The sequence below is a fragment of the Diuraphis noxia genome, unplaced genomic scaffold, assembly GCF_037042655.1.
Source record: "Diuraphis noxia isolate RWA-SAM2 unplaced genomic scaffold, SU_Dnox_SAM2 contig0005, whole genome shotgun sequence".
Taxonomy (NCBI): Eukaryota; Metazoa; Arthropoda; class Insecta; order Hemiptera; family Aphididae; genus Diuraphis; species Diuraphis noxia.
The window spans coordinates 48,619,879-48,647,307 of record NW_028301715.1 but is presented as its reverse complement, the minus strand read 5'-3'; the positions used below and the strand labels follow the sequence as shown (position 1 = coordinate 48,647,307).

Genomic DNA, 27,429 nt, shown 5'->3' with positions numbered 1-27,429 from the left:
ACAAAAAAAACAAAACGCACAAAATATCAATAAAAACTTTTAATGTCATATAGACGCACGTGCCAAGAAAACAAATAATAACTAATTAAGGAATAATAATTTCTTTCGCACTAATTATTATTATTATTATTATTATTGAAACTAATAGCAACCATCTATAAGCAAAAATGTCCATCGTAAATCTCAAAATGTCTATTTGAGCACCTCCGCGGGTAGAGACTATCACTTTTTAACTTAGACCTTCTTCTGTCCATAAGGTTATTTCGTCGCAATCGGTCCATCAGTTTAGGAATGCATAAAACACAAAAAAACAGACAGCAATCCATTTTTATACACAGATAGAGAGATTATTAAATTTATTTTGTATTTAAACCATAAGCAAATCATCAAGAATTGAATATCAAATTCACTGAACTAAGAGAAATCGTCCATCAGTGGCTAGAAATCTATCCGGAATCAAACAAGAATAAAATTTCTCCACAGCATGCGAATTATACATTAATATTATATATTATGTAGTACATAATATAATTGAAATGCATTAATCGAGCAGTAGTTAAACATAAATTACATAATATTTCAGTTCCTCGAAGTCGATGTTGCCACTTTATATTTTCCACATTGGCACTATACCTGCGTCCTACTCCTACACTTGTAGCGTGTAGGAAATAGGAATTAACTTTTTTTTCAACAAACTTTGAATCGAACGAGTAATTAACGATATTATTTACGATGTTTTGATTTATAGTTGATTACAACTATAGTAAAACCGATGTGTGCAATGTAAGGAAAACATTTATGTATAAAAATTGAAATCAAATGTCCCTAGTTATAAAGGTAGGTACTAGGTACTATAGTCTATAGGTAAAACAATAATAACATTATATGATTTCACACTAAAATATTCCTGTTAGGTATATCCGCATATAAATATTATTACATTGTAACACTTATCGATAAGCCTGATATTGCAGATAACGTTCGTGGTCGTGTTTGCATATTGAAAAAATATTATAAGTTTTCAAGGTGAATGGAGTACTGTAGCCAAAATGTCAATCACGGTGACATTTACAATGTAATGAAAAACATTGAATACTCAAACATTAGAGAGGTAGACCTCTAGAAAACAAAATATCGTGATCATTCATAAATAATATAGAATCAGATCAGAATTCATTTCCGAAATTACATTTCCAAGGCCTAAACGACCTGACATTGATAAGAAAATATGGTTTGTTGTCACCTGATCAGGGCCATATTGTATCAAGAGACGTTGACGTTAACAGAAAAGCCTTTATTATTCGAATAAAACAATCAAATGTTTTCTAGTATATTTTTATCACCAAGCAATTTATTTAAACGTTTGTGAAACGCATTTATTAAACAAATTATATAGAATTGATTAATTTTAATTCTGAGACAATCGTGTGCAATATAGTCCGCGTTTGCATCATCTGCTAGAAATTATATTATATAAAAACGCAGAAGACAATATAATATATTTTTTTAAATTACCTAAATAAAAATAATATAAGCTACTTTACCTTTATAAATATATCACAATAAATTGTATTTTAATTCGTCAACTAAATATCAAAATTAATTTGAATACTTTGAACTTCCTAATTTCTAATGCATACAATAATATCTATATAATTACGTGTCGGAGATTAAACCGATCAAATTTCTAAAAGTTATCACTAAAAAATAATAGAAAAAAGTTTTGTTTAGAAAATTCCGAGGAAAATTCGATTTGATAATAATATAAACGTTATTTTTTACAACAGTACATTATAAGAATTCTCTGTAATGTGACTGGTGTGCCACGTGATACACGACTGACGCTCATCCATATCCGACAACGTGTACCTATATTATTTACTTTATAAACGTATACGAATCATCTGATTTAAATTTTTTATTTCGCCTGTTATAAGTGTTACTTATAAATATATATAAATTGGATGATGAATTTATACGATTATGCGCTGCACCATCCGCGGATAACCCGGTCCGACCCTGGTTTGTACGGAAAATTATTAGTCTGACCCGATTTCTCCCGGACCTCGCGATTTGAAATGTTAACGTTAATTTTGCATTCAAATCGAACACATGTTTACATACATAATATTGTAGGCTATATGCCTGTGTATATATATATATATATATATATATATAGTATATCATAGTAAATGGATTCGTATATGCACTCATTGAGGTGCGCATTGGGTTAAACGCAGTAAATTTATATATATATATATATCATCTATATTGAACAAAGAACAAAGTTTGTGTGTGTGTGTATGAGTGTATATGCCTGTAAATATGTACGTGCGTGTGTGTGTGATTTCTTAAGGTTCAAGGATCTCCAGTACGGGTCTCGTCCGGCGCCGCAACCTGAATGTTTCCTCTCTAAGTACTATAATAAACCCTTGTTCTCTGTAAATATTCGCTATATCGCCAGACCAAAGCACTTTTCGAAGAGACAAATAACACAATGTGTATATGCGTATATAACATTTTCAACCTACCTTATAGTAACTGCTAGGATTACAATTATCACAGCGACGAGCACCATGGCGATGAGGACACCGCACACCATGTACACTCCTTCGTTTGGAACATCTGAACAAGAAAAAAAAATCACAGAACAATTATTATTACACTTATTATTATAATTACTATACGATTAACGATTAAGTCTTATCAAAAAAACACGTGAGATTAAATAATAATCGAATAAAATATGATTTTGTATTATTGAAAAAGCTACAAATAGCATAGATTGTGGTCAGAGCATGTTTACCTATTCTATTTTATCTATAATAATATACAACCTATATTAAAATACTCATCATACATTCAGCGTGAAATTTGCTATGTGAAACCCAATCGTTAAATAACTTTTTTATTTGACAATAATTTTTACTGACGATAATTGCGAATAATTTAAAATATTATAATATTTTAGTTTTGATAAAAACATTGTTAATCACTTCACTATACATGTTTAGTCGACAGTTGTATCCGGCAACGTGTATACTTGAAGATATATAGTGGTTTGCCTCGGGAAAAAAAGTATTTACGTATGTGAAATATTTATATTATAATATACGTTTCTTGGGGCTAAAATAAGTTCTTTATGCATTTTTTCCTTAGTTAGTATATAATGGCGCAGACGGGATCATCGACTCTTCTCCGCAGGTCACTAACTTCGTCTCTTCTGTCTCCCACCTCTCACGCGCTTTGTCTGCATATATATGTACTGCCAGACGCACATTATTCAGGGCTTCTCATCCCTATGATTTCATTCGAAATCATATTTTTTACAATTATACGTTGTGTCGTTGTTTAATCGTTATTTTAAAGTTATACATTTTAATACTCGTATGCCCCTGGAATTATGATCAAAATGTAATAATTTAAAAGATATTTCGAAGTATACATATTTATACAAGTATATAGTTGGTTCACTAAATGCATCAATTGTTAGGAACCTTGATTTGTGTTATTTCGATGATTGCCTCATCGATGGTTTTGTGTTATGTTTAAGAAAAAATAAAAATAATACAATGTTCAGCATTTTTTAGGCCCACGTGACGCTATACGTGCCTGTTGTACGCTTGTTTCTTTCACTGCAGTTTCACATACAACTAGATATCATACATTTTAGTTTTTACTAAATATAATGTATATATATACTTAGCTAACAATCTTATCGAGGGTATTGAGCCGGAGGGTCTGAAATTTAAAACATTTCAATATCGTTTTTACGGCATGTGCGTTTGCGCTATCGGTATAGGTATATACTGAATGTACGTTATATATTATATCAATTTTAATTAATGATTAGATATATATTTTTTTTATCTATTATATTATTCAACGATATTTCAGTGACATTAATTATTTTGAGGTTATGAGTTCGAGGATCACCACCTACTGATCGTGATTAGGTAGAATAGTCCATAATAACTGGTATAATATAACAGTTATCTATGGATTGGTAGGTTGTAAATATATGTAATGTAACACATGTGTTTTATTATATAGGTGTAATACTACAGTTTCATTTCAAACGATCTATGGTCATAATATTATGCATGCTATTAAAATTGATTATTTCATGTTAATGTATATATAATGGGATTTAATGGGATTTAATGAGATTTTTTAATTTTACTAATACACAATATTATAATACTAGACAGCTCATACAGGAAGTATTAATGTGTAGTAGGAAACTACTAATATATACTATATAATGACTATGATATAACAAACATTTGTGGAATGGAAAAACAACGTTTCAAGTTAGATATTTTGAATGTTCTATTATTCAAAGGTGCAGTCCAAAAGTCATAATAAAAGACTTTATTGTGTTTTTAAGAGTAATATTATACTTATTTGCATATTCAGTATGATGGGCGTAAAATTCAGTTATATACTTGTATATGGAGTAGAGTTTGCAAGAGTATCTTTTTAATGTAAGTGCTCAACACATTTTGATAATAAAATATTTTGAATTGTTTTGTATACATTTGTACAATTTATTGTGTGAAATACGAACTATATATTAACTATATTAATTATGATTAAACGAGTGTTAATTAATTTACGCGTTAAAACTATAATTAAGTACTTACATAAAAACTGTAATTATAATAATTTTAGTATTATTATTATTATTATTTTTTTAGATATCCATTGCAATAAAAATGTATAAATTAAATTCAATACTACTTCGATACGTATACTATTATACTAAAGTTTACCTAGGTAATAGGTATATATATCTATACTGAATCTTAAGTAAATAATATTCTAGATATCAAAAAATGTAATTAATCATATGTTGTTATCAATTTTGTTATTATCTAAAAGTATAGAAATTTTATTATGAATAAAAAGTTGCTTATTCTTCTTTATTTCTAATTCAAGAGAATGACTTATAATCATTTGTACATATATGCTATATAGCCTATATATATACACACGAATTATAGGTTTAAATGAAAACAGTATGAATCATATCGATGTCATTATGTCAATAAATCATGTATTATTTTGATATTAAGACATCAGGTCGTATACGCCTTTCGACGCGTTCCATCACCATAAATAAATTATTTTAATCCTGATAATATCAAATATAATGGATCAATTGTAATATCTTATAATAACATCGAGATTTTATCTCACGTTTTAACTATTGAAATTAATATCTAAGTATAAAGAAATGATTAGTAATGTGATCGTTGCATTAGGTACCTCTATGCAACAATGTAATAACTTGTTACATGCTTTATGCATATGTACCATTACAAATACTAGGTAGGTTGGCCAGTTTAACCATTAATAGTTATCGACGAGTTTAAATAAATCCATCCTCGAACTGCAATAAATAACAAACACGAAGTTAAATTATTTTTAAATGATAAGCAATTATAATATGCTTTTATAAAGAGGAAAAAAACAATAAATTTTAGTTAAGCAATAAAAAATTATTATTAGATTTATAATTTCTGTAAAATATTGAAATGCATTATATGAACAAATATACGTTTATTTATTTCGAAAATATAAATACATTTACAATCTGTGTAGAAAATTACGCACAATAAGCATAAGTGTTGAAAATTATGAAAAAAAGGTTATAAATTGACTACATGTGTGTAAATTCTATTGGTCCATACATTAACGGGATTCTAGTGAGTAGTTAAGCCCTGAGGCATTTTTCACAATTTCCTCTTTAGACGACAGGGTGGATTTTCAGGGAGATTATTGTAAGCCAGGTTCGAAATGGGAGGATTAGAATATCCGCAGACTATTTACTAATCTTATTTATACTGCAGTTACCTAGTATATATAGGTATACGGAGATTTTATAGAATTTTGGCGAACTAGTATTGTGTTACAGAAGTAATTCATTACGTCGGTATCCTCCAATGATTATTGTGCACGAATATAGACGGATTAACTTCACTTATAGTGTCATTCATAATCTCTATTGTGAATTAAACGAAAATCGCAACTTTGTAGTGTACTGTATACAGGGTGATTCTTTTATCAAACAACACTTATATGGTGTTGGTGTGTAAATACCACCTAACATACACCTATAACACACAAACGCCACCCAAAACTACCCAACTTTGGGGGGCTATATCTTGTAAACGGATTAACGAAAATTGAAAATTTAAACGTGAAAATTCATTGAAAAAATAGCCTTTTTAGTTTATGACATTTTAAGTATAGCAGGTTGTCATTTGTAAATCAAAAGTTAATAATGGTTTACCTGATAAATATAAGGGTGAAAATATTTAAAAAATATATAGTTCTAGAACAAGATGGATCTAAAATTTTGAAAAAAGTCAATAGTTTTTGAAATAATGAGTGTTGTTTGATAAAAGAATCAGCCTGTATAGGACATAGGTATTATATTACTGTATTGTATTTGTGTAATGTATCGCATTAAAAACTTGGAACAAATTATTAAAATAATTTATCACTAGGTAATAAAACTAATAAACAAAATATATGTTGTAACGTTTAAGATTTAGGGGGGGTCTTTGGGGGTTAAGTTTACAAATTTACAATTACATAATGTAAGTAATAAATATAAAAAAAAATTTAAAAACTATATAACTTCCTATACCAACACGTAAAAAAATATAAGGTTATAAATAATAATAATGACGTTATAGTGTATATTGTATGCAGCTTACAATAAAATATGTATAGGTTCCTACGTCTTTTTTGGTCAAAGACCAAAAAATAGTTCTCATAAATGTAACAAGTAATTGAAGAACGTGAAAGTAGTTTGACAGAAAAATAAATTAAGTAAATTAAATCCAATTCATTTAAGTGCTTCACATACAAAGAAAAAAATTAATTTAAATTGAAAATGTAAACTTTTTTAACTGAACAAATACGTAGGTATACGACTATAATTAAACGCATTATTACACTACAATCTCTAATAAAATAAAACCAACTCAGATAGTCTCTTTTAAATTACAATTTTATAAGACTGTCAATTAGTTACTTATTTTTTTACATGCCTAGGTATCATATAAACTATATGATTATTACAAATTTTAATATACAATAATTGTAATAATTACTTGTGGTTGATATTTTGTCACCTAATGAAGAGTTTTACAACATATGGGTCTGAGTGATGATAACATTGATAACTGTAATACTAAGAACTATAATGATTATATGCATATGCAATTATCTTTTGTCGTTGTTCAATTATAGATAATATTAATTGCCTGGAATATTCAATTACTCATTAATTGTTTTTTATCATTTGAAGTAATAATGAAATTGAGTATAATAATGACTAAACTTGAACAATCATTAAAAAGCTGATTATGATAATTGGATAGCCTAAAGAGCAAATATTTAAGTATACATATATTATTATAGTTATTTTAAAGTACATCAAACACAGTTGTAATCAATAGATGCCAAACAAAAGACATAAGAACAATTTAACTATACCTATCTCATATCTGCAATGTACTTGTAAGTATACCTAGGTAATTAAAAAATGACATTTGTTTTGAAATAAAATTTCTATTATTATTTTTTTTTTTTTTTAGTGTGATTTGTACAAGTGTCATATTATATTCAAATTTATTTGTTGTGTTTTTTTTATTTAGTTATATTGGGAATGTAGATTGCGACTAAAGAAAAATTTTGTAAATTGATATACGGATTACATTCGAATTTCAAATATATGAAATTATGTTTTTAAGATTATAAATACATTTTCCGATAGTTATACACGTCATGTACTGTCTTATATCATAAGGATGGATCGAGCAACAGCTGAATAATGATTTTGTTGAAATGTAAATGTTTTAACTTAAAAAGACTAGACAAAGTAATAATTTAAAATATAATATACATGCAGTTGATTAATTACCAACGATTTTGAGTATATATACTCGTATATATATATACATACATAATATCATAATATTCTGATGCGTATAACTGTACAGGTAAGTAAATGTCATGTTTATATGTATTCACACTTAATACATAAAACAATTTGATGACGTTTTAGATAATTAAACTTAGGTATTTAAACATCTATAACTACTATAATTATTTAAATCGCGGTGCTTACTCACCGATTTTAAAATGTATTCTTTGTTGTTATTTATGATTCCTTTTTTTGTTGTAAATTCTGTGTTTTTCTAGAGAATGACGTAAAGAGTTAAATAATATTTCATATTTTAAGCAATAGATTATGTCATTATTTCAAGTATACCGTTAAACAGTATAATGTCCATATCAACCTTAAGCCTTTAGTCGTTTAAATAAAGAGATGCCATAGGCAGTTAAAAAAAAATCAATCTTAAGCTTTTGTGCTAGTAGGTATGATAGAAATCTTGACAGGTTCTATGTTATAGATACCTGATTAAAAACAAAATTAAATTACAATTTTATAAAATAATTATGAAGTCACAAAATGCAATTTTATAATTATATTTAACTTTCCATATTTTTTTTTTTATTACACTTTTTTTGAAACGATTGGTTGATTTTTTTGTGATATATATTGATCACTGATATCATATTATATTCATTGAATAATGTATATGGTAGTTATAACTAATAAGTTTTAACAAATTTATCAAAGATGCTAAATTAGATTAATTGAATTATTTTCGATTTTCAACAAAAAATCATTAATTATCAAATACAATTTCTATTAGAATAATATTTTTACAACAAATATATTGTTTATTTTATCCATCAGATTATCGTGATTGTACATAATAGTTAATAAATAAATAATTTAATAATAATTATAACTATAATAATTAATCTACAAATTCGCTATTAGTAGACTGTCGTCGATGGTTACCTCGTTTGAGTAGTTATATCAAAATCCACTAGAGCACGTACCATAGCTGAGCGAACTCCAATATAGGTTTTAAACTAGTTAAAAGTAGGTATGGGATATGTTAATTTTATACGTAATCTTAACAAATTCAAACGCCATACTTGTCTCAAGTGTATATTATTTGGTTTGAAATATATTAAGTTGTATCAATTTGCGTAGTCTATAAAACTGAATAGTATAAATACTAAATAATTAACATTACATGTAAACATAATTGACACAGGTACCTACTGATTATGTGAATAATAACAAATTAAATCAAAGATTATTGTTTTTTTTAACCTGCGACCTGCGTCACAGAAATCCCAAATTGAAAGATTAAGTGTTTAGATGTAATGTATTTGTAATTCCCTGCAAGAATACCTTTGCGTTATGTTTTAAAGTACCTATCAATAAACTGATTATTAAAAATATGTTTGTATTGTTTGTAAACATGTCAGATGCAATCAAAGTAAGCATTACGATTACGAAGCATGATTCATCAATAAATAAAATTATAATTCATGAACTGCAGTGGCACAACCAATCAGACTAGGATCACAGAGAAAATTTTAATAAAAGACCCTTAGTTTAACGTTTTTAGTTTTCCAAGCTTAAAGATTAGGAAACAATATTTGGAATCGATAAATTGTCGATTAATGGGATTCTCATATAATTCATGAAATAAGTTTATATACATTTTTTTATTTAAACAAAATATAGTATTTAAGGGTTAAGTTATATTTAGTGTAAATCCTTATTCCTTATATACATATATATATATATATAAAGAATAGGCGTTTTTTATGTCCCCATTTTATGACGACGCTTTTTAACTTTTTTCCAATATTTTTTCACAGAGTTGTAAGAAAAATATTTTCCCGGGTATCACCACATTACCCAATTTTTATTTTATTTTTGTCTGAGGGCAGGAAGAGGGAGATTGTATTTGTATTAGTTGCGCCATCTTTTCACCAAAAAATATACTAAACCTATACTTATTACAAAGAGGTAAAGTTTGTGAGGTTGTAGGTGCGGTGATTTCTGAATTTACTAAACCGATTTTGAAATTCTTTTATCAATAGAAAGCCATATTATTTGTGAGCGTTAAAGTGAGTTTAACGTTAAAGCGTTTAACAATAGGTTCGATAGTAACTTGTCTCAATCTATAATGGACGCCCAGACTTAATTATGTAATATTTCTACACTAATTTGTTTTTATAAAAAATATTTCTAAAATAATGTAAAATGATTCATGCGAATCAAAACTAATATCGATTACATACTCGTAAATATATCTAAATATTATTGTATATAAATAATAATTTCTAGTATGAGAAGATGTGTAATAGCATAATAATAATAATATATTTAATGCATTTTAACATATTATTAGTTATTTAACAAATATGGTAATGTGTGTGACTTACCGACATGTTCGGAAGAGTATTCTGGATCTGAAAATAAAAAAATAAAAAAATATTAATACTAATAACAGAAATTTAACAATATTTATTTACGCAATTATTGCTATTATTTTTATTATTGTACTTAGTATCTAGTACCTATAACAATACCTACATGGTACGAAATTTTTTCACAAAATGTTATGAAATGTACAAAAATAAATTATTTAATGTTCGACATATTTGCTAGACTACAATGGATTTATGCTTTTGTAATGAATATTGATAATCAGTGTCACGTAAGTAAAGTAATTACTACGGAAGTTGGTGATGGGTACCAGGCGATGTTTTACATATGTATATGCATTTAAATTTTAAAAAAATGTCAAATATTAGAGTATGAGATGTGTCTTAATTTAGAGTACGCAGGAAAGTTGGTTTTATCATATTATATTTATTTTACCACGTCATATATTACTTTTTTTTTTTTAAATGTGATAGAATATTGAAATACCAACACAAATTGTATTGAAATTCGTAAATTTTTCATATAGCCTTCAGTACCTATACTTAGTATTCTACATATAGAACAAACCGGTGCAAATGTGTAATTGTTCGAATTTTTGGTGAGACTGAAGTCTTAATAACATGACATTGATAAGATAAAATACGATGGATTTCACGGTGAAATTTTCACCCTCGCATATGCGTCAAATTTAAACACGTTTTTTATTCAAGTATTGTTTGTTAGAACCACATTTTTTACGAAAAAAACAATATTAATTTATAATTATTGTAATAATTTATTTAATACAGTCCGTGACTCCGTGTCACGTAGACTGTTAATCGTATTACTCTATAGTCTATATTTAATGTTTATAATTGAATTTTACATATCAGGAATAAAAATATACCACACAAAAAAAATGTAAATATTTTCTGTACATTATTGTTAATGATTATTTGGTATATTTTCTAAATTGCTAAAAAAAAAAAAAAAAATGATAAATTAACTACCAGCTGTACGTCTCTCCAAGCAACTCTCTATTTGTACCAACATATTATTTATTACCTAATATCAATATGAAATCTTATAATAATATATTATATTTGGGACGAGGTGGCCGATGAGTGGTCTATCGCGTCGGCTGTGGCTCAGCCAGACCGGGTTCGATCCTCGACCATCGGGCGGCATTTTTCTCCGGGCAAGTCACGGTGTCCGGAGAACAAGTGCCGCCATCCCCCACTCCGGGGCATGGCAGAAACCTACGGGTGCCCCAATAGAAATTCTACCAAAAACTGTCACCCACGTGTAAGACCAACCTACAGCTCCATAAAAACCTACAGTACTACCCCCTTCCCAATGGCCTTAGTTGCCGCGGGATAATTAAAAAAAAAAAATAATAATAATATATTATGCCGTCTACAATATATAATATCATGACAAAATTATTAAGTGTAGATATTATTAAATATAGTCTTTTCATGGGTACCCAGTCATATAAGTTTATTTTAAGGGGGTGAAGAGCATAGGATATAAATCATAATAATAATAAATATATTTAAACCCGACGAGAGTTACATATTTTATATATATTTGTTATTTATATGGACATAATATTGTGTTAGTAGACGTAAGTATAGAATAATGATTCTAATCTATTTTTTTTTTTTTTTTTTTTTTGAGATATTTCCTTTTCGTTAGCAAAACAACATCTGAATAGTAATAGTCCTTCAAGCACTTTTTTTTTCTCAAATTATATGTTAGTCTTCAAAAACCACATTTCTATATCTATATCCGCCATTCCCCGACCTCGCTATATAGTACCGTCCATTACCGATCGAAATAGTTTGATCGATGGAAATAGTGAAAATTAATAATATTATAGTTGAGTTATATGGCTGGCTCATTAATATATATCAATAACTCACTTGCTCTAATAATTTAATACTGTTATTTGTTTTAAAACATGTTAAATTTATACTGAAAATTCCAATTTACAACTAATATGTAGTAAAACGATTTGTTAATATATTATCAATACTATATACAAACCATATACATGGTCACATATAGAGGATGGTTGGTACTTCAATAAAAACACATACTTTACTTAATATGTACATGTTGAAAATGATGACAATATACATTATTATATAAGTAAATGTGTTGTTAGTCTTAGTAAATTAAATTTTATGCCACTGTCAATATTAAAACAATAGTACCTATAAGTTATAACGCATTTAAAATTAAAAAAATTGATTCGTCAAGTGCATGTCATTTTTTCGAGATGCATTTAAAGTTTTATTATCTGAAACCGTGTAGAGATTAATAGACTTCAAGACTTAAGTGACAAGTGGTAGGAACACGTCAGAATGGCATCATAATTATTCATATATATATATATATATATAAGTTATTTTTTTTGTTCAATAGGGATTATTTTTGAATGACATATTTCGGGATGGAATAAAATAAAAAAACTGATAAAAAATTTGATTAGACCAAACAACAGTTTTAAATCAAATGAAACCTCTGTTTGTGGATAAATTTTAAATTTAATTCTCGCATGATGGTATCCTCTAGGTATAATATACTATTATTATGGAGAGGTTTCACTGTATAGTTCTTAATTAAATGATTAGGCACGGCAGGTTTAGAATAGGACAGACGAATAGTTTAATTTCGTGTTCTACCGAAAGTATATACATGTAATATATATATATATAGATAATAATAGTATAATACTGACAAACAAAAATACTTTAGTAAAATAATACAATGCATCTAACTACGCTATTATGGGATATATATGATTTATGCTTTACGCACCGTTACCATAGCAAATGCACAAATGCACAGTCACTATATAATAATAAAATAATATACGATTATGTTGTTGCATTTTAATATAATAAATGTATATCATTACATACGAATATAATATGTATATCACGACACGTCATACAGGTCGTATATTGCTTGTATATTATTGTTTGTGTAGGGTAACCTAACCTACCTATATGTGAAAATTAACCTCGCCATAGGAATAAAATAATAATAATCGTATATATAGTTGTGATAATATAAATTATAAATACGACGCATATGAAATAAATTTATATATCACATCACGTCAGATATTATACGTCATAAAAGTAAATGATATTATATTATCTATATAGGCGAATACCTATAATAAAATACCTAAATATATGTGCGTCTTATTATTATTATAATTTATAGGTACCAAAATATAAGTTTACATATATTCCATATCAATCATATCGGATATAGATATCGCAGTATATATTATGTTCGCGAAAAATACGCGAGTGCGCCTATATATACCTACCGGAGGTGGTTTTACGTTTCTGTAAATATTTTTAATATCACATAACCTATACAAAGGTATATTATGATACAATATTTTTCAACGTTCGGTTTCCAATACGTGTTGAATACGACGTATAAAATAATATGTATACAACAGTTGCAGCGTCGCGCACACTGCACAAACGACGTGTACGCGTATATTATTACAATAATAAATAAAATATAATATTATTTATAGGTACGTCCGACGAGAAAATCTATCGCGCGTGGATACTGCAGTTTGATACGCATGCGAATGTCACGGGTACCTATACATAATACAGGTTACGCATATACCTAGGTACCATATGTGTATTATATTGATGCCAAGGGCATGAAATAATCATCGGAATGGGTAACCCGATTAAACTTAAATCTCGAAGAGATTGAAGAAAGCCAGGCGTTGTGACACACACCGTCGTCGCGTACGATATTATTATATTATACGAACGATCGATGCAGCAGTGGGTACCTATGTATATAATATATATTTCATACTATATACCCAGTGGCGTAACTAACAGCAAATATTTGGGGTAACAAACACTTTTAAATACTTCACCTTCTCCAATAAGCATAATGAGTGATGAGTACCACTTATACGCATAATTTCCTCCTAAATTATTTTAAAATAATCATTATACTTATATATTATTATTATATTATACTTATCATTATACTATTATTATACAGTTTTATAACACGAAAATTCCGGTAAAACACGATTGCGTACGATTTTTGTCTGCAGCTTTGAAGCACTGTTGCCATTTGCTTTGAACTTATAGAACAGGGGTTACTTCCATAATTTTTTTTTTTATTATTATTGAATAACTATTTTTTATTATATTATTTTAACATTTAATTATTTTATTTAATGTACTATATTATTATAACATAGGTATTTATCGAAAATTGAGATTTTTAAGTGGTACCATAACTTGAGTCATTTTTCCAAAATTTAAATTTTACTGATCAAAAATAAAAACATTAATTTAGCAACGATGCACAGTAGATCGTACGCAATCGTGTAACGTACGCAATCGTGTTTTCAAAAAGAAACATCGTACGCAATCGTGTGGTACCCCGAAAATTCACAAATAACGTATTTTTTTCTTGATAACTATTTAAAGATAAATAAATAGTAAATACACACTGACGCGGATTTTTTTTACTAAATTATATAAATAATTTTGGGGTAACAAAATGATACTCTTGCCACCCCATAAAAATGTTTGGGGTCACGACCGCTACCCCTCGCTACCCCATAGTTACGCCACTGTATATACCACTTATCGTATATTATATGTGGTGTATAAATTGCGGCAAATATCGTATATTATTATCTGCAGCGCGAGTTGTGAGTCGGCTGCAAATAGGGACGCCTCGCGAATCGCGATTACGCAATATTCAAACTAGGCAGGCGCACGCGTATTTTAATATGTTAAAATATTATTATAATACGGGTACGTGAACGTTATAAGGCTTTCAAGAACACCGCAAACTCGCGGGGGAGAGAGAATTGCGATATTCGCGCACACGGTCGACGAAATTTTACATAACGTCATCGTACCTATATATACATATAATATGCCAATAACGATCGAAACATCGAATATAATACGCGGCGCATAAACACGTAGTCACCTGAAGTGTACATATTATATATGACACACACACACACACACATATATATATATATATATATATATATATATATATATATATATATATAAACAGCTAGGTATACGTCACAAAAATGATATGTATATATAGGTACATTATCGAATGTAAGGCATGATGGAGAAGAATTTAAAATAGATTACCGATATCCAGTCCAGAGATGAAACTGTACCTAATATGTATATTATTATGTTATTTCAACTATTTCCATCGATTCAGTTATTGGTGGTAATATATTTACCTATAGAAAGGGTCTCGGCGTTCGGGGAAAAAATTGAAAAATCTCATGACATTAAAAAGTTATTTTTCATATAGAAATAACGAAGGAATTTTTTGGAAATAAAATAACGACAAATTATAAATATATATGGATTGTAATAAGTAAAAACTTTTCCGTCGTGACTCGTGGTTAAGATAATAATATATATATAATAATGGGGCAAACTTGGTCGGGCAAAAGTACACAAAATCATGTGATACAGTAAATACTTTCAGAAATTCTGCTGAGAGCTTTTTTGTTCCGTGCTCTGGTCATATATATATATATATATATATATATATATAGCCTTATTCACTTCTTGGAGATATACCTATGATGGTATCGTATCCACACATATTATACGTAATCGACGTAATCGCTGTGACTTTTTTGGTTAGCAATTTCAAAATAATTTCTTTTTTAACTATTAATAAATGAATTGATTTAATATTAACGAATTTCAGAAAAATGTTTGGTAGAAGCAGGAGAAATTGTGCTGCAGTCTTTGTATTGCTAACCAAAAAAGTCACAGCACAATTTCTCCTGCTTCTACCGAACATTTTTCTGAAATTCGTTAATATTAAATCGATTCATTTATTAATAGTTAAAAAAGAAATTATTTTGAAGACACTTGTATATAAGTATAAATTGACGTATAAGGCTCAGTAATAATTTCCGCACAATACCTCTCAATTATTTTTAAGGTCAGCAGCTTATACTGCAAGACACAGGCTTAAAGACTATGCCCTACCCACAATAATATAATATGAAAAAAATAATATTATTACCTAGTGCCGACTGGATAATATGTATATGCGTTCTAATTTCTAATATACGTTAACGCGCTATAACAATATAACAGTAAATGGTAATGTCGTAATGATCTAATCTTCTTTCTCGATTTCGATATTGTTGGTAATTGTCTTGGGACACATAAATGGATTTTGAAACGTAAGCGTACCTATATAGGTAGGTATCTGCAAGTATATCGTATTGCCAGGATTTCGAGCCGGTTAGCACACCACCCGTTTATTACGTTACTAAATACGTACTGTTTATAATGATCTGCATTATCGTACCGGATGTGTTTGCAGAAAATAGAATAATAGAAACTTTTGTAAGTTTTGTCCATGTTTTTATTCCACTTACACGGGCGAACGATATATAATTTCGACAGTATAGGTATCTATGACATATATTATAACGAATATACACACACATATACCGGTGGAACGTAATAAATTATGTAACAAAATTAATTGTATATTATACACATATAGGTAATATTACCTTAGGTACATATTATTACAGATAAGTGCAGGTGCTCAACAACAGTTACATTATTTTGTGGTGTGATAACAGAGTTTCAGATATCGAGTCATACAATAGAGATTATGAATATGAATATTACAAAAAAAAAAAAAACACTTATAAATAATTTTTTTTTACTTGAGATTTTTTACCAGTAATATACATACAAAGAATATTTTCTTACAAGGTATTTTGAATACACTTGTATCTTATATTTTAGTATTTACATAATGTTTTTTTCTGAAGTACTTGGTACAAAAAATTGTATTTTAATATTTTTACTATGTGTATTCAATAATGGGTTTAGCATTTTTAATGATGATATAATAATCTTATAGAAAATATTAAATACTTGTATCGAATTATACTTTTAACTTCACCTAACTATTAATAAAAAAACCCTTTAATACAATTTTGGATCAACATTTTTCAAATTTAGTATTATTGAAACACAATTCGTCAATTTCTTCAAACTTAAAATCGTAGTTGCAACATAATTTTATGATAGGTATTACGATTTTTTTTTATTATAAATTAAATTATTTATAATAACATAGGTTTCTACCTACTACCTATATAGATAATAATTATATGATTACATGTTCATAAATATTGAAAATATGATATAGCTCTTTTTGTAATGTTATCTTGTATAAGTACTTATTCGACGAAAATTGATGTATTTTGCATTCAGTATAATTAAATACAATTTCGAAAGTATTTTGATCATGCCCGCCGCAGTTTATAATATAATGCAGTATAATACGTAGACTTTGTAAATGAAATTACACGCGTGCGTATGCCGGCATACCGCATTCATCACATCGTGTAAATATGAATTTATATAATTTATTCTATGTGTATTGTGTGTGCGTGTGTGTGTGTGAGTATATTGCTAAACATCGTAGGTATATTATATTATTGTGTTTATACTTTTGTGTGCGAAAGGAATGAAAAAAAAATAACTGTAATTATTATATAGATATACGCGGTGGGAGGGCATAAGGCACGTGCCCTTAGTGTCCTCTCCTGCAGGCAGCTACGGCGCTGCTGAATATAATACAATATTATGTTTGTATATAATGATATGCTATACATTATATTATACATACATCATAACGCGATATGTCCTATCTAATTTCTATTTCGCCGCATTTGCACGTTCCTCGACTCTTGTATAAAATTTATCGAGATCGTTAAACAATTGTTAATATTTATATCTGCACGCGTATACGTTATAATTTATAATCAAGGAGTAAGGCGCTATAATTTTTCATCGCCTCGGCACGGCAGTGAAGTAAAATAATATAGTAATTATGCACTTTTTATTGTAGCAGTACATACTAACATACTATTGTAAAACATATAATGTAACTATTTTGTAATAACTATCTACACATATGCATAATATATACTATATACAGGGTATTTAAAGTCGTGTCAGGATTCCCCCCCCCCCCATAAAAAAAAAATAATAAATACATAACTTAGTTGTCACCATGTGATTTAAAGTAAATTCAATTTGAAGGTTTGTTTTTAAATTAAATATCAAATTATTCATTATAATTAAGTATTTATGGATTTACCCGTTTGAATTTGTAATGGTTTCTATTTTGTTTGAAATTCAAAAAGTTGTACAAAATTCGGTACGAATTAATTCAAAAAAATTTAAAATTTAACGTGTAATTTTTAGGGAAACGAGTTGCTGGATACGATGTTTTAAATAGGTATGCCAAAAAAATGTCAAGTTCACACAAAAAACAAAATTTGATATATGTGGCCATCCTATACATAGAAATAAATTATTTAGTAACAACGAATTAAAAAAGTTTTTCAATAGTATAAAAATACCGTGAGACGCCTTGAATTAAAAATCCACATTTATAATAGGTTGGTGTGTAGGAAAAACTGATTAAAACATAATAAATATACACACTTATGTAATTGTAATGAGCATCGTGATAGAATAACATATTATAGCTTAGAGCTCCCCATTATAAACGGTGACTAACCTAGGTATATTATGATATTCATATTATAATGTATAATAAGTACCAAGGTACTTACAAGGTACGCATTTAATTTACACGTATATTAGATAAATATATTATACCGTACATATACGTAGGTAGCTTAAAAAACGATTTTTGTTACATTTCGCAGTTACATAAACGTTTATATCTCTATAATAATATCATCTCATTTTTGCACATTGGAATACTATAATTATTATAATATAGTCAAGATCCGTCGCATTCGTAAAATGGTTTGTGCTAGCAACGAATAGAGTACACAACAGACCTTACAAAATACAGATGAATCCAAAAATAAGTGTTTCAAAATATATCGGACATATTATTATCATATATTTATAACACCGATTAACGAGTTTGTGGACAGGAAATATTGTAAGATGCAATATACATATTTTCAAAACATTTCAGCTAGGAATATAAATATATATATATACCTATATATTTTTTTAATTATTATTTTTTTTTAATTAGGCGATTTCATACCATTGTTTGGTCGGAAAGAAATGTCCTTGACTCACGTTTGCTAAACAATGTTGTGATGCATTAGTCATACATATAATGCGGATTGGAAACGATAAATGATGGAGGATCGGTCAAATATCGTGTTCCAGTGTCCCCGTAACGCGTTTTTTCGGGTTTGGCCGTGTGAAATGATACGTTACGAAAGTACACCAGTCAAAAAAAAATTACGAATTCTGTTGAAGTGTCGTGGTCCGGCCGCGGATCGTCAGACGTGCCCCATCAACAATGGGCAATGAGCTTATGATGCGCTTATGGTCTTCGCGAGAACCGATGACTGGCCCTTCACATATTATATAAACTCGTATTATGCCAATGGTGTTACATACCTATACAGACGTTTTATCCATTTTACCACCGTCGTTATAATTCCGATCGCGCGTATCTAATATATAGCTATAAATATACTGCATAATCTTAATCAACGGTTTCCGTTGTCCTTAAATTGTATTCCGAGCACAGAGTATTATACAGTATCTTGGGTGGCGGCCGGACAATAATAATGTACCTACTAAAGAAGATAATATATACAATCAGCATTATATTATATGTATATTCGATGATGATGACAAACACGAACTACGCACGAACCACGCGAGTGCTTTCAAAATTATCGAGGAATAAATAGTCAGGCTCAAAACCTTAAATGTAGTATCGTAATATGTGACCTAACAGCGGATATCCGGAATATAGGATTCTAGGAGCAAAGAGCGATCGACTCCTTTCCGCCTATTCAAACCGTATAGTGGATTTTTGATTTCAACCAAAAAGTTATAAATAAATTAAAATTTCGAGAATTACGAGACAAAGAAGGCTGTCGGATAGGTTTGTATAAACTATAGTTTTTAGTTTTTAAACAATAATTTATGACCCCCCATAACATCATATATATAATAATTATATATTATAATAATATAATAAGATGTATTGTGCAGTGCGCCCACGGATATCCGACAGCTACAGCGTGCAGTTGGATTTGTTTTGATGTTCGCGTGGTAATTACATACGAATGCTATTAAAATATCATCTATAGTTCTCGGTTAGACCATCGCATCACCAAGCCGTTTGCCCTGCCACAATAGGGATGACATAGTGTGTATGTGTGGGCGTGGGTGGTGTTGTTACAGTTGGACAGCCGAGTCTTTGGGTAAAATTTGATGTGCGAATCGGACCACGATGTTTTAACTTTAAATTATCATAAGACATGGATAATGGGTTATTTGACATACATTTTAACTGGGTCAAATGATTTTATTTTTAATAATTATTATTAAACATTAAATTCAAAAGTCACTTCGTATCACGACGAAAGTACGATTCCCATCAACTTCCAAAAAGGTTAGGTTAGGTATTAAAATACGATACCTAGTAAATACAATATATTACAAAGATATTATGTTTTCATTTTGGTACAATTTCTAAATTCAAATCAAATATAATATTTTTTCTCACTTTTGCAGGCCACAAAAATATGTGGATGACCTTTTTGCTCTAAAGAACAACGGAAAAAGGTCAATCAACATAATATTTATTTGCCAGTGATATTTACTCAGTATGACGCTATAAGCATATAATAGAGAATAGGTATATATTATATAGATATACTCGTACCCACCTAATACAAATATTGTGTTATTTTCTCTTAGGTAGTGAAATACGCGCGATAGTCGTTATTCATTTTATATCATTGTAATGTGTGAGTGGTTAATGTATAATATTAACTTATTAATAACAAGTATACTGTAGTCATTGATTTCCATGCATATAATAGTTATAGAGATAGACTATCGATAAATATATACTCGAATATTATTATGCCATAAAAGTAGGTATACTTAGGTACATGTTAAAATATATTGTGTATCCACCTTAGTCCTAACCAAAATTTGTTATACTGTAACACTGACAATTTAATATACTTTTATTCATATAATATTATGCATGACATAAGCCAAAATGTGTATACAATATATAAATTCGGAAATCAGCACTATATCTATGTGCAAGTGCTTATACATATAATAATACTCCACCCAAATGCCAACTTAATATATATTATACTTTAAGTGCACTGCTGCAATAATACATATGTATATATATATACATACATACATACATACATACATACATACAATACGTGGTATTATAATATGTAAAATACATATGCTGAGTGTCTAATAAATACATGACACATTGTTTCCTGCAACCAAAGTCCATTCATTCGAAATTTAATCGCGAGAGACCAGATTTCGTCCTCTCGCCGGCTTGCGGCTGCGTGGCGCGTTTTTTTTTTTATATAATATATAATGCGAAGGGGAAACTGACGCCCGTGCGAACATGGACCGGTCGTCGTTACGTAACACCACGGTATGAGTTTGCAAAAAAAAAATTTCGTGTGTGATGAGTAATAATAATAATAATAATAATAATAATAGTTATAATATAATTTGTAATATCATATTAATATCGTATAATGTAGCCCGTAGGTTGGAGAGCTCGAGCGTGTTTAATATTATACGCGATTTTTTTTTTTGCGCATAAAGTTTTGGTTTTATTCCCGACATAGCGACGTTAACAATGGCGACAACAGTAAGCGTTGTAGCCATATACGATATTATTTAATTATTACAATGTACAGTTGGCGTTTTATCGTTTCTTTTTTATTCTCATAGTCGTTCGTTCTCGAACAACCACATCGGCGAAAATGGCACGTGCCATATTATATTATAATGAATTTAATGTATAATTATATAATAGGTATACAGTGCGGTGCTTTTCGTTAGATCGGTCAATGTTATAGTGCGTTTTTAAAATAAATAATTAAAAAAAACGATTTAAAGTGCCCATGTTTTTATCTCAAGTTATTTATCAAACGCTATATTTTTTGCACATTTATACAATATTTTACCATTTTTTCTTAAGTGCTTTTCCATTTTTTTTTTTTTTGAACGACTACAGAATATTCTTGTAAACGTTTCGGCGTATGTCGATACTTTACGATAAGGGCACATAATATTATTATAACGAATGTAAAACTAATAGTTTTTCTTTATAAGCGATTAAAGCTTAGACGCGAGCAGCTGTACCGCCTTTATCCTGTCACTTCACACATCTTATAACATAAACTTGAATTATTATAAAAAAAGTTGTAAGTGCAATATTGTACGTTGACATTACGATAAACCAATTTCTGTTTCGGCATAAATGAAGTTGAAAAAATATGAATTTTCGGTAAAACAAAAAATTGTAATAAACTTATACAAAACTGTGCCTAGTAAAAAATTTAATTTTTCGTATACTAGTTACTTTAAACATGCTGACGAGCATTTTTTTCCAAAGAATAACAGGAAAATTTCGATCGTTATTGATACCATTTGGCATTTTGATATTAATAACCCATTTTCCACCAACAAATCGTTACCAAAAACGAAAAAATTCTTTCACGATTACGATGATAAATGTAAATTTTCGGACTGATGTTCTTGTAGAAAAATAATGTTTGGAAACTATGTAATAGCGCGCAAATATCATTATATTATATATGTATACAACTAAACAACAATGAAAAAACGTTATTATCATTTGGTAATAACCTCATAAGTATTATACTAGATGTTTATTTTTCATTATTAAACAATATGTATAATTGGATTAACAAAAAACTGTATTTTATCACAGCTAAGTGTAATTTAACCTTAACAGTTTTTAAATATTCTAAAATATAATGATAAAAGCTTAGAAATATCAAATAAATGAACAATTAAATCATAGTATTTTAAAAAGTCACATCGTGATCAAAGGAAATTGTTTACTTAAATTATCATATGCAAATACCTAATTGAAATATTATATTATATCGACGGTGTGTATTATTGTACAGTTTAAGGTCTTGCCGATTTTTTAGAAATTTCAAAGCAGTATTACACTTAATAGTAATACTCGAAAGATTAAATATTGGCTCAGAATTAAAGTCATTGATTCCCAAACTCAAGTTATCTTTATCAAACCTAACCTAATTAAGGTAAATTTACATTATTTCGGTGAAAAAGAATCGCTTTGATTATATTGCCCCGCCCGACTTTGGCCGCCATACTTATAGAAGGTTACTAAAACACATTCAACAGGGCACAGGTACCTAAATCAGGGGCAAGCTATCAATAAAACACTGTGGATGCCGAAGCCGCTAATTTTATTTATTAGTTTCGTGGTCATAAATTACGTTATGAGTATTATTACTTCCTCCCCAATCAATAATCATATATAATAATTTCTCTTAATATATAGCTATACTGTATACACTCGTCATTGAGAACAATTTAATGAACCATAAATGTTCCTGCAAATGGCCTAAATTATAAGGGTGCTATTTAAAAAACTGGTAATAAAAAAAAAAAAAAAATCCACCCTCAAACACACCTATAATACGACTACAACGTCTACCTATTAGAATCTAATCAATACGTATACGCATAGGTAATAACTCGATAACGATTTTTTGCTTAAGGCACACAATGATATAATACTTATTATGTATTATAAGACATGGACGATAACGGTATACCTATAATCTATATATTTACAGTAGGCGTATTCGCGTATTTAATATTAAAACATCCGAGCATAAGCCGTGAATTGGTGTTTTTGATGTTTAATATTATACATATTATCATTATAATATATACATACGGAGATGGACAAGTTTATGAATAAAATACAGTATGAACTTGATTTAGTTTATTTATTGAGTCAATGATAAGAACGCTATAATAATATTATGATGTGTATAAGTTAATAGTTAGCAAGCAATTTATTCAACTCGAAAATAATTTAATATGCTATGGAGAAAAATATTAACTTAATTCGGTTCAAAAAAGTCATTAAAATTTTTTCAAGTATCACTAAATTATTGTGGGTCACACGTAGCGATATTGTGCAAATTTTTTTAAAATTAATAACTAGACATTATTTTAAAAATTAATTCTATACTATGCTCTCTTATTACACAAACCTATTAATTATAGCTGTTTTATGCAATTACACGTTTGTGTACACGAAATGTTTAAACCAAGAAATATTAATAATTTGTTCGTTTATATTTCAAAACAATGTGTTACAACAACGATATAATAGAAAAAAATTCGTTTTAACTATACGTTGCAGTTTCTTATAATATATAAACAAGATTTTAACTCAACTGATGATTTTTCAATTTAACTAGGTAGGCAATTAAATTAAAAATTTCGGGAAGCCTTATAAGGTAATAAATTGCAATATATTGCCTTAATTTTATAATTATAGATAATTCAGTAATGCCCACCTTAATACATACAGGACTAATACTTCTATAAAACGAACTTCTATATTTTTGCTTAGTTGAATCTTAGTATAACATGAAAGTTTATCTGAATTTATAGTGTAATAAAGCGATTAACGTTGTTGTATAGTTTGTATAGGCCATAGGGCTCAATAATTTTCTAGCTGTTTGGTTAACATAATATTGTAATATGTATATTATTAACTTTTGGGCTGAACACGAGACACGACATATTTTTTTTTCACAGATTTTTTTCCAACCGAATTTGCTGTGACCATTATAGTTGCCATGGCAACCAAACAATGACTACAATTATATCGATTAATCGTTATTATTATGGGTTGTATCGATTAATCGTCATTCGGTTATACCCGTTATTATATTATCGATTTTGCAGAACCTGTATCGCGTTACACTTGCAATGGCAATGGCAATGGCAAAAAAAAAAAAAATAAATAAATAGTATACCTATTGTTAATCGATTTTGCGTTGTACGATAAACCGTATTTTTTGACATACCTAGGTATTAGACGTATTTTGTGATATATTCGTCACATATTACGTTTAGAGCAGCGACCACCCCAAAAATTATATAATATTATGTGTCAATGATTCTGACAATTATTTCGTAATACATCGTTTCGTTATCCGTCTGTGTTCAATTTACGCAGGTGATTGTACATAAACATATGTGCCCGCCACAATTGTTTAGTATTTAAAAATTTTATAGTTAGGTACCTAATACCAGGTACCTATAGCACACATCACGACTAACAACTTTAAAAAATAATATTGTAATACTTTATACGCGGTCTAGGCACACAGCAATAATATTATCGAAATTAGTTCGGGAAGCGCATTTAATGTAATATTTTTCGATATCAAATTAAAATATAATATGGTTATGGTAATAATAATGACTAATAGCAATATAATAATAACAACAATAATTTAGAGTCGTTAACGACGGATCGGCTTCGGCCGAAGGTCGAATTTTCGTAATAATTATAAGTCGCACTCGACTGCGAATATTTATAACGTTTTTTTTTTTTTTTTTATGCGGCACGTGTCGACGTCGGTAGCGCATTGTAATTAAATTTCTAATAAAATTATTATGTTTTGTTTATACATAAAAATAGTATAATACAATATAGTGAGTTTGTTTTTACGCCTGAACATACTGATAACGACATCTGTTGGCGATTTGGATGTTCGATGTTCACTATTCATCCGCCATCCGCTAGATAGCAGCACGCAAACCGATCGCAGTTTTCTCTAACTTTTTCCCATTCATTCAAACCTAACTAAATCATCGCCCTAAGGTTTTTTAACGTTCCAAAAACGTCGACAGGACGTGAAATCTATCCAATCGTCGATCAGTTTTAGGAGGGCATGCCGTGAATTTATTTTGAAATTATGGTAAACAATTTCACGCATGGGTAGGTCAGTAAGTGTATTTTTTGGCAAACGCTTTCATTGTTTGAACTTATAGGTACTTATAATAAACACTTTTCATATGCGAATTTAAGGTATGTGATAGCGATTTAAATTATGGGGGTGGGGGCTAGCAAATAAACGGAACTGAATGTTTTTTTTATTAAAAACATCTGACTTGTTACCTGTTCAATCGCCCATAAACGTTTGAGTGTGTGACTTAATTTAACAATGCAAATAATAATATTAATTATTAATTGAATGATTAAATGTTTAAAACTTTTATAGATTTTATTTTCACAGAGCACGGCACACAGAAACCTTTTTACATGGGACATCGCACAATTATTGAAACGCATATGCGTATTTCATGTACGATGTACCTACTACAATTTACAAAACTATTTATGTAAAATGCGGAAACTAATCTAATACTATTATTTTTTTAATGAAAATTTAATTTTAAATTTAAAAAATAAAGTTCTATGCCACGTTTTATAGTTCGTTTAACACGTGTAAATTTAAATTAAATACATTTTACTTTATTTATCGTTAAATAATAATCATAAAAGTGTGGTGGCCTCTGAACTATAACCCGCTCAGCCTTTTTTCCCTAAATCCAGCCATGGTGCGTTCTATCTGTTCGGAAAGATCATTAAAAACTACACCTGCAACAGCTGCATTTGGAACCGATGCAGACGTCAAGATGAAAATATTATGGAAAAAAATCGTGAAGAAAACAACCGTCCGTTACAATTTTGGACAGGTACAAAACAAGAAGTTGGCTGACTGCTTTGGGTAGCTTGCACGAGTTTTTAAATTTAGAAAAATTCAATTTACTTTATCGTGACGACGACGTACGCGTCCAAGGTACTTAGCTATTTCGTTTCACGGGCGTAATCAAGTTCTGCAGGCATCAGATGCACATTATGGTGAACTACCACATTAAAAACGTAATTTGTGTACAGCGTGATCGAATGCAGAAAAGGTTAGATACAAAATTTCGAATTTTTAAATGACTTTGAGGTGGTAAGACGTTTTTCGTTCGCGGAGTCTGTATAGAAAAGTCTTTTCTCGGGGGGGAGGTGCTAAAGTCACACCCCTGCACAATAGGCGTTTGTACTAAATATATATGCTTATATATATTATATATGCTGAAACGCACAATATAATATCAGATATTAAC

The 27,429-nt window shown here is 28.9% G+C and overlaps 1 protein-coding gene across 2 annotated transcripts in view; it reads right to left on the bottom strand.

The window, feature by feature from the left end:
• LOC107173390 (uncharacterized) overlaps positions 1–27,429 on the bottom strand; it is a 136,538-nt gene that overhangs the window by 32,605 nt on the left and 76,504 nt on the right. For both annotated transcript variants that reach the window (XM_015523911.2, XM_015523912.2), the window contains 2 exons: positions 10,339–10,365; positions 2,532–2,625 (listed from right to left, as the gene is read on the bottom strand). In XM_015523911.2, the coding sequence (XP_015379397.1) occupies positions 2,532–2,625; positions 10,339–10,365 (121 nt within the window). The remainder of the gene's footprint in view (positions 1–2,531; positions 2,626–10,338; positions 10,366–27,429) is intronic.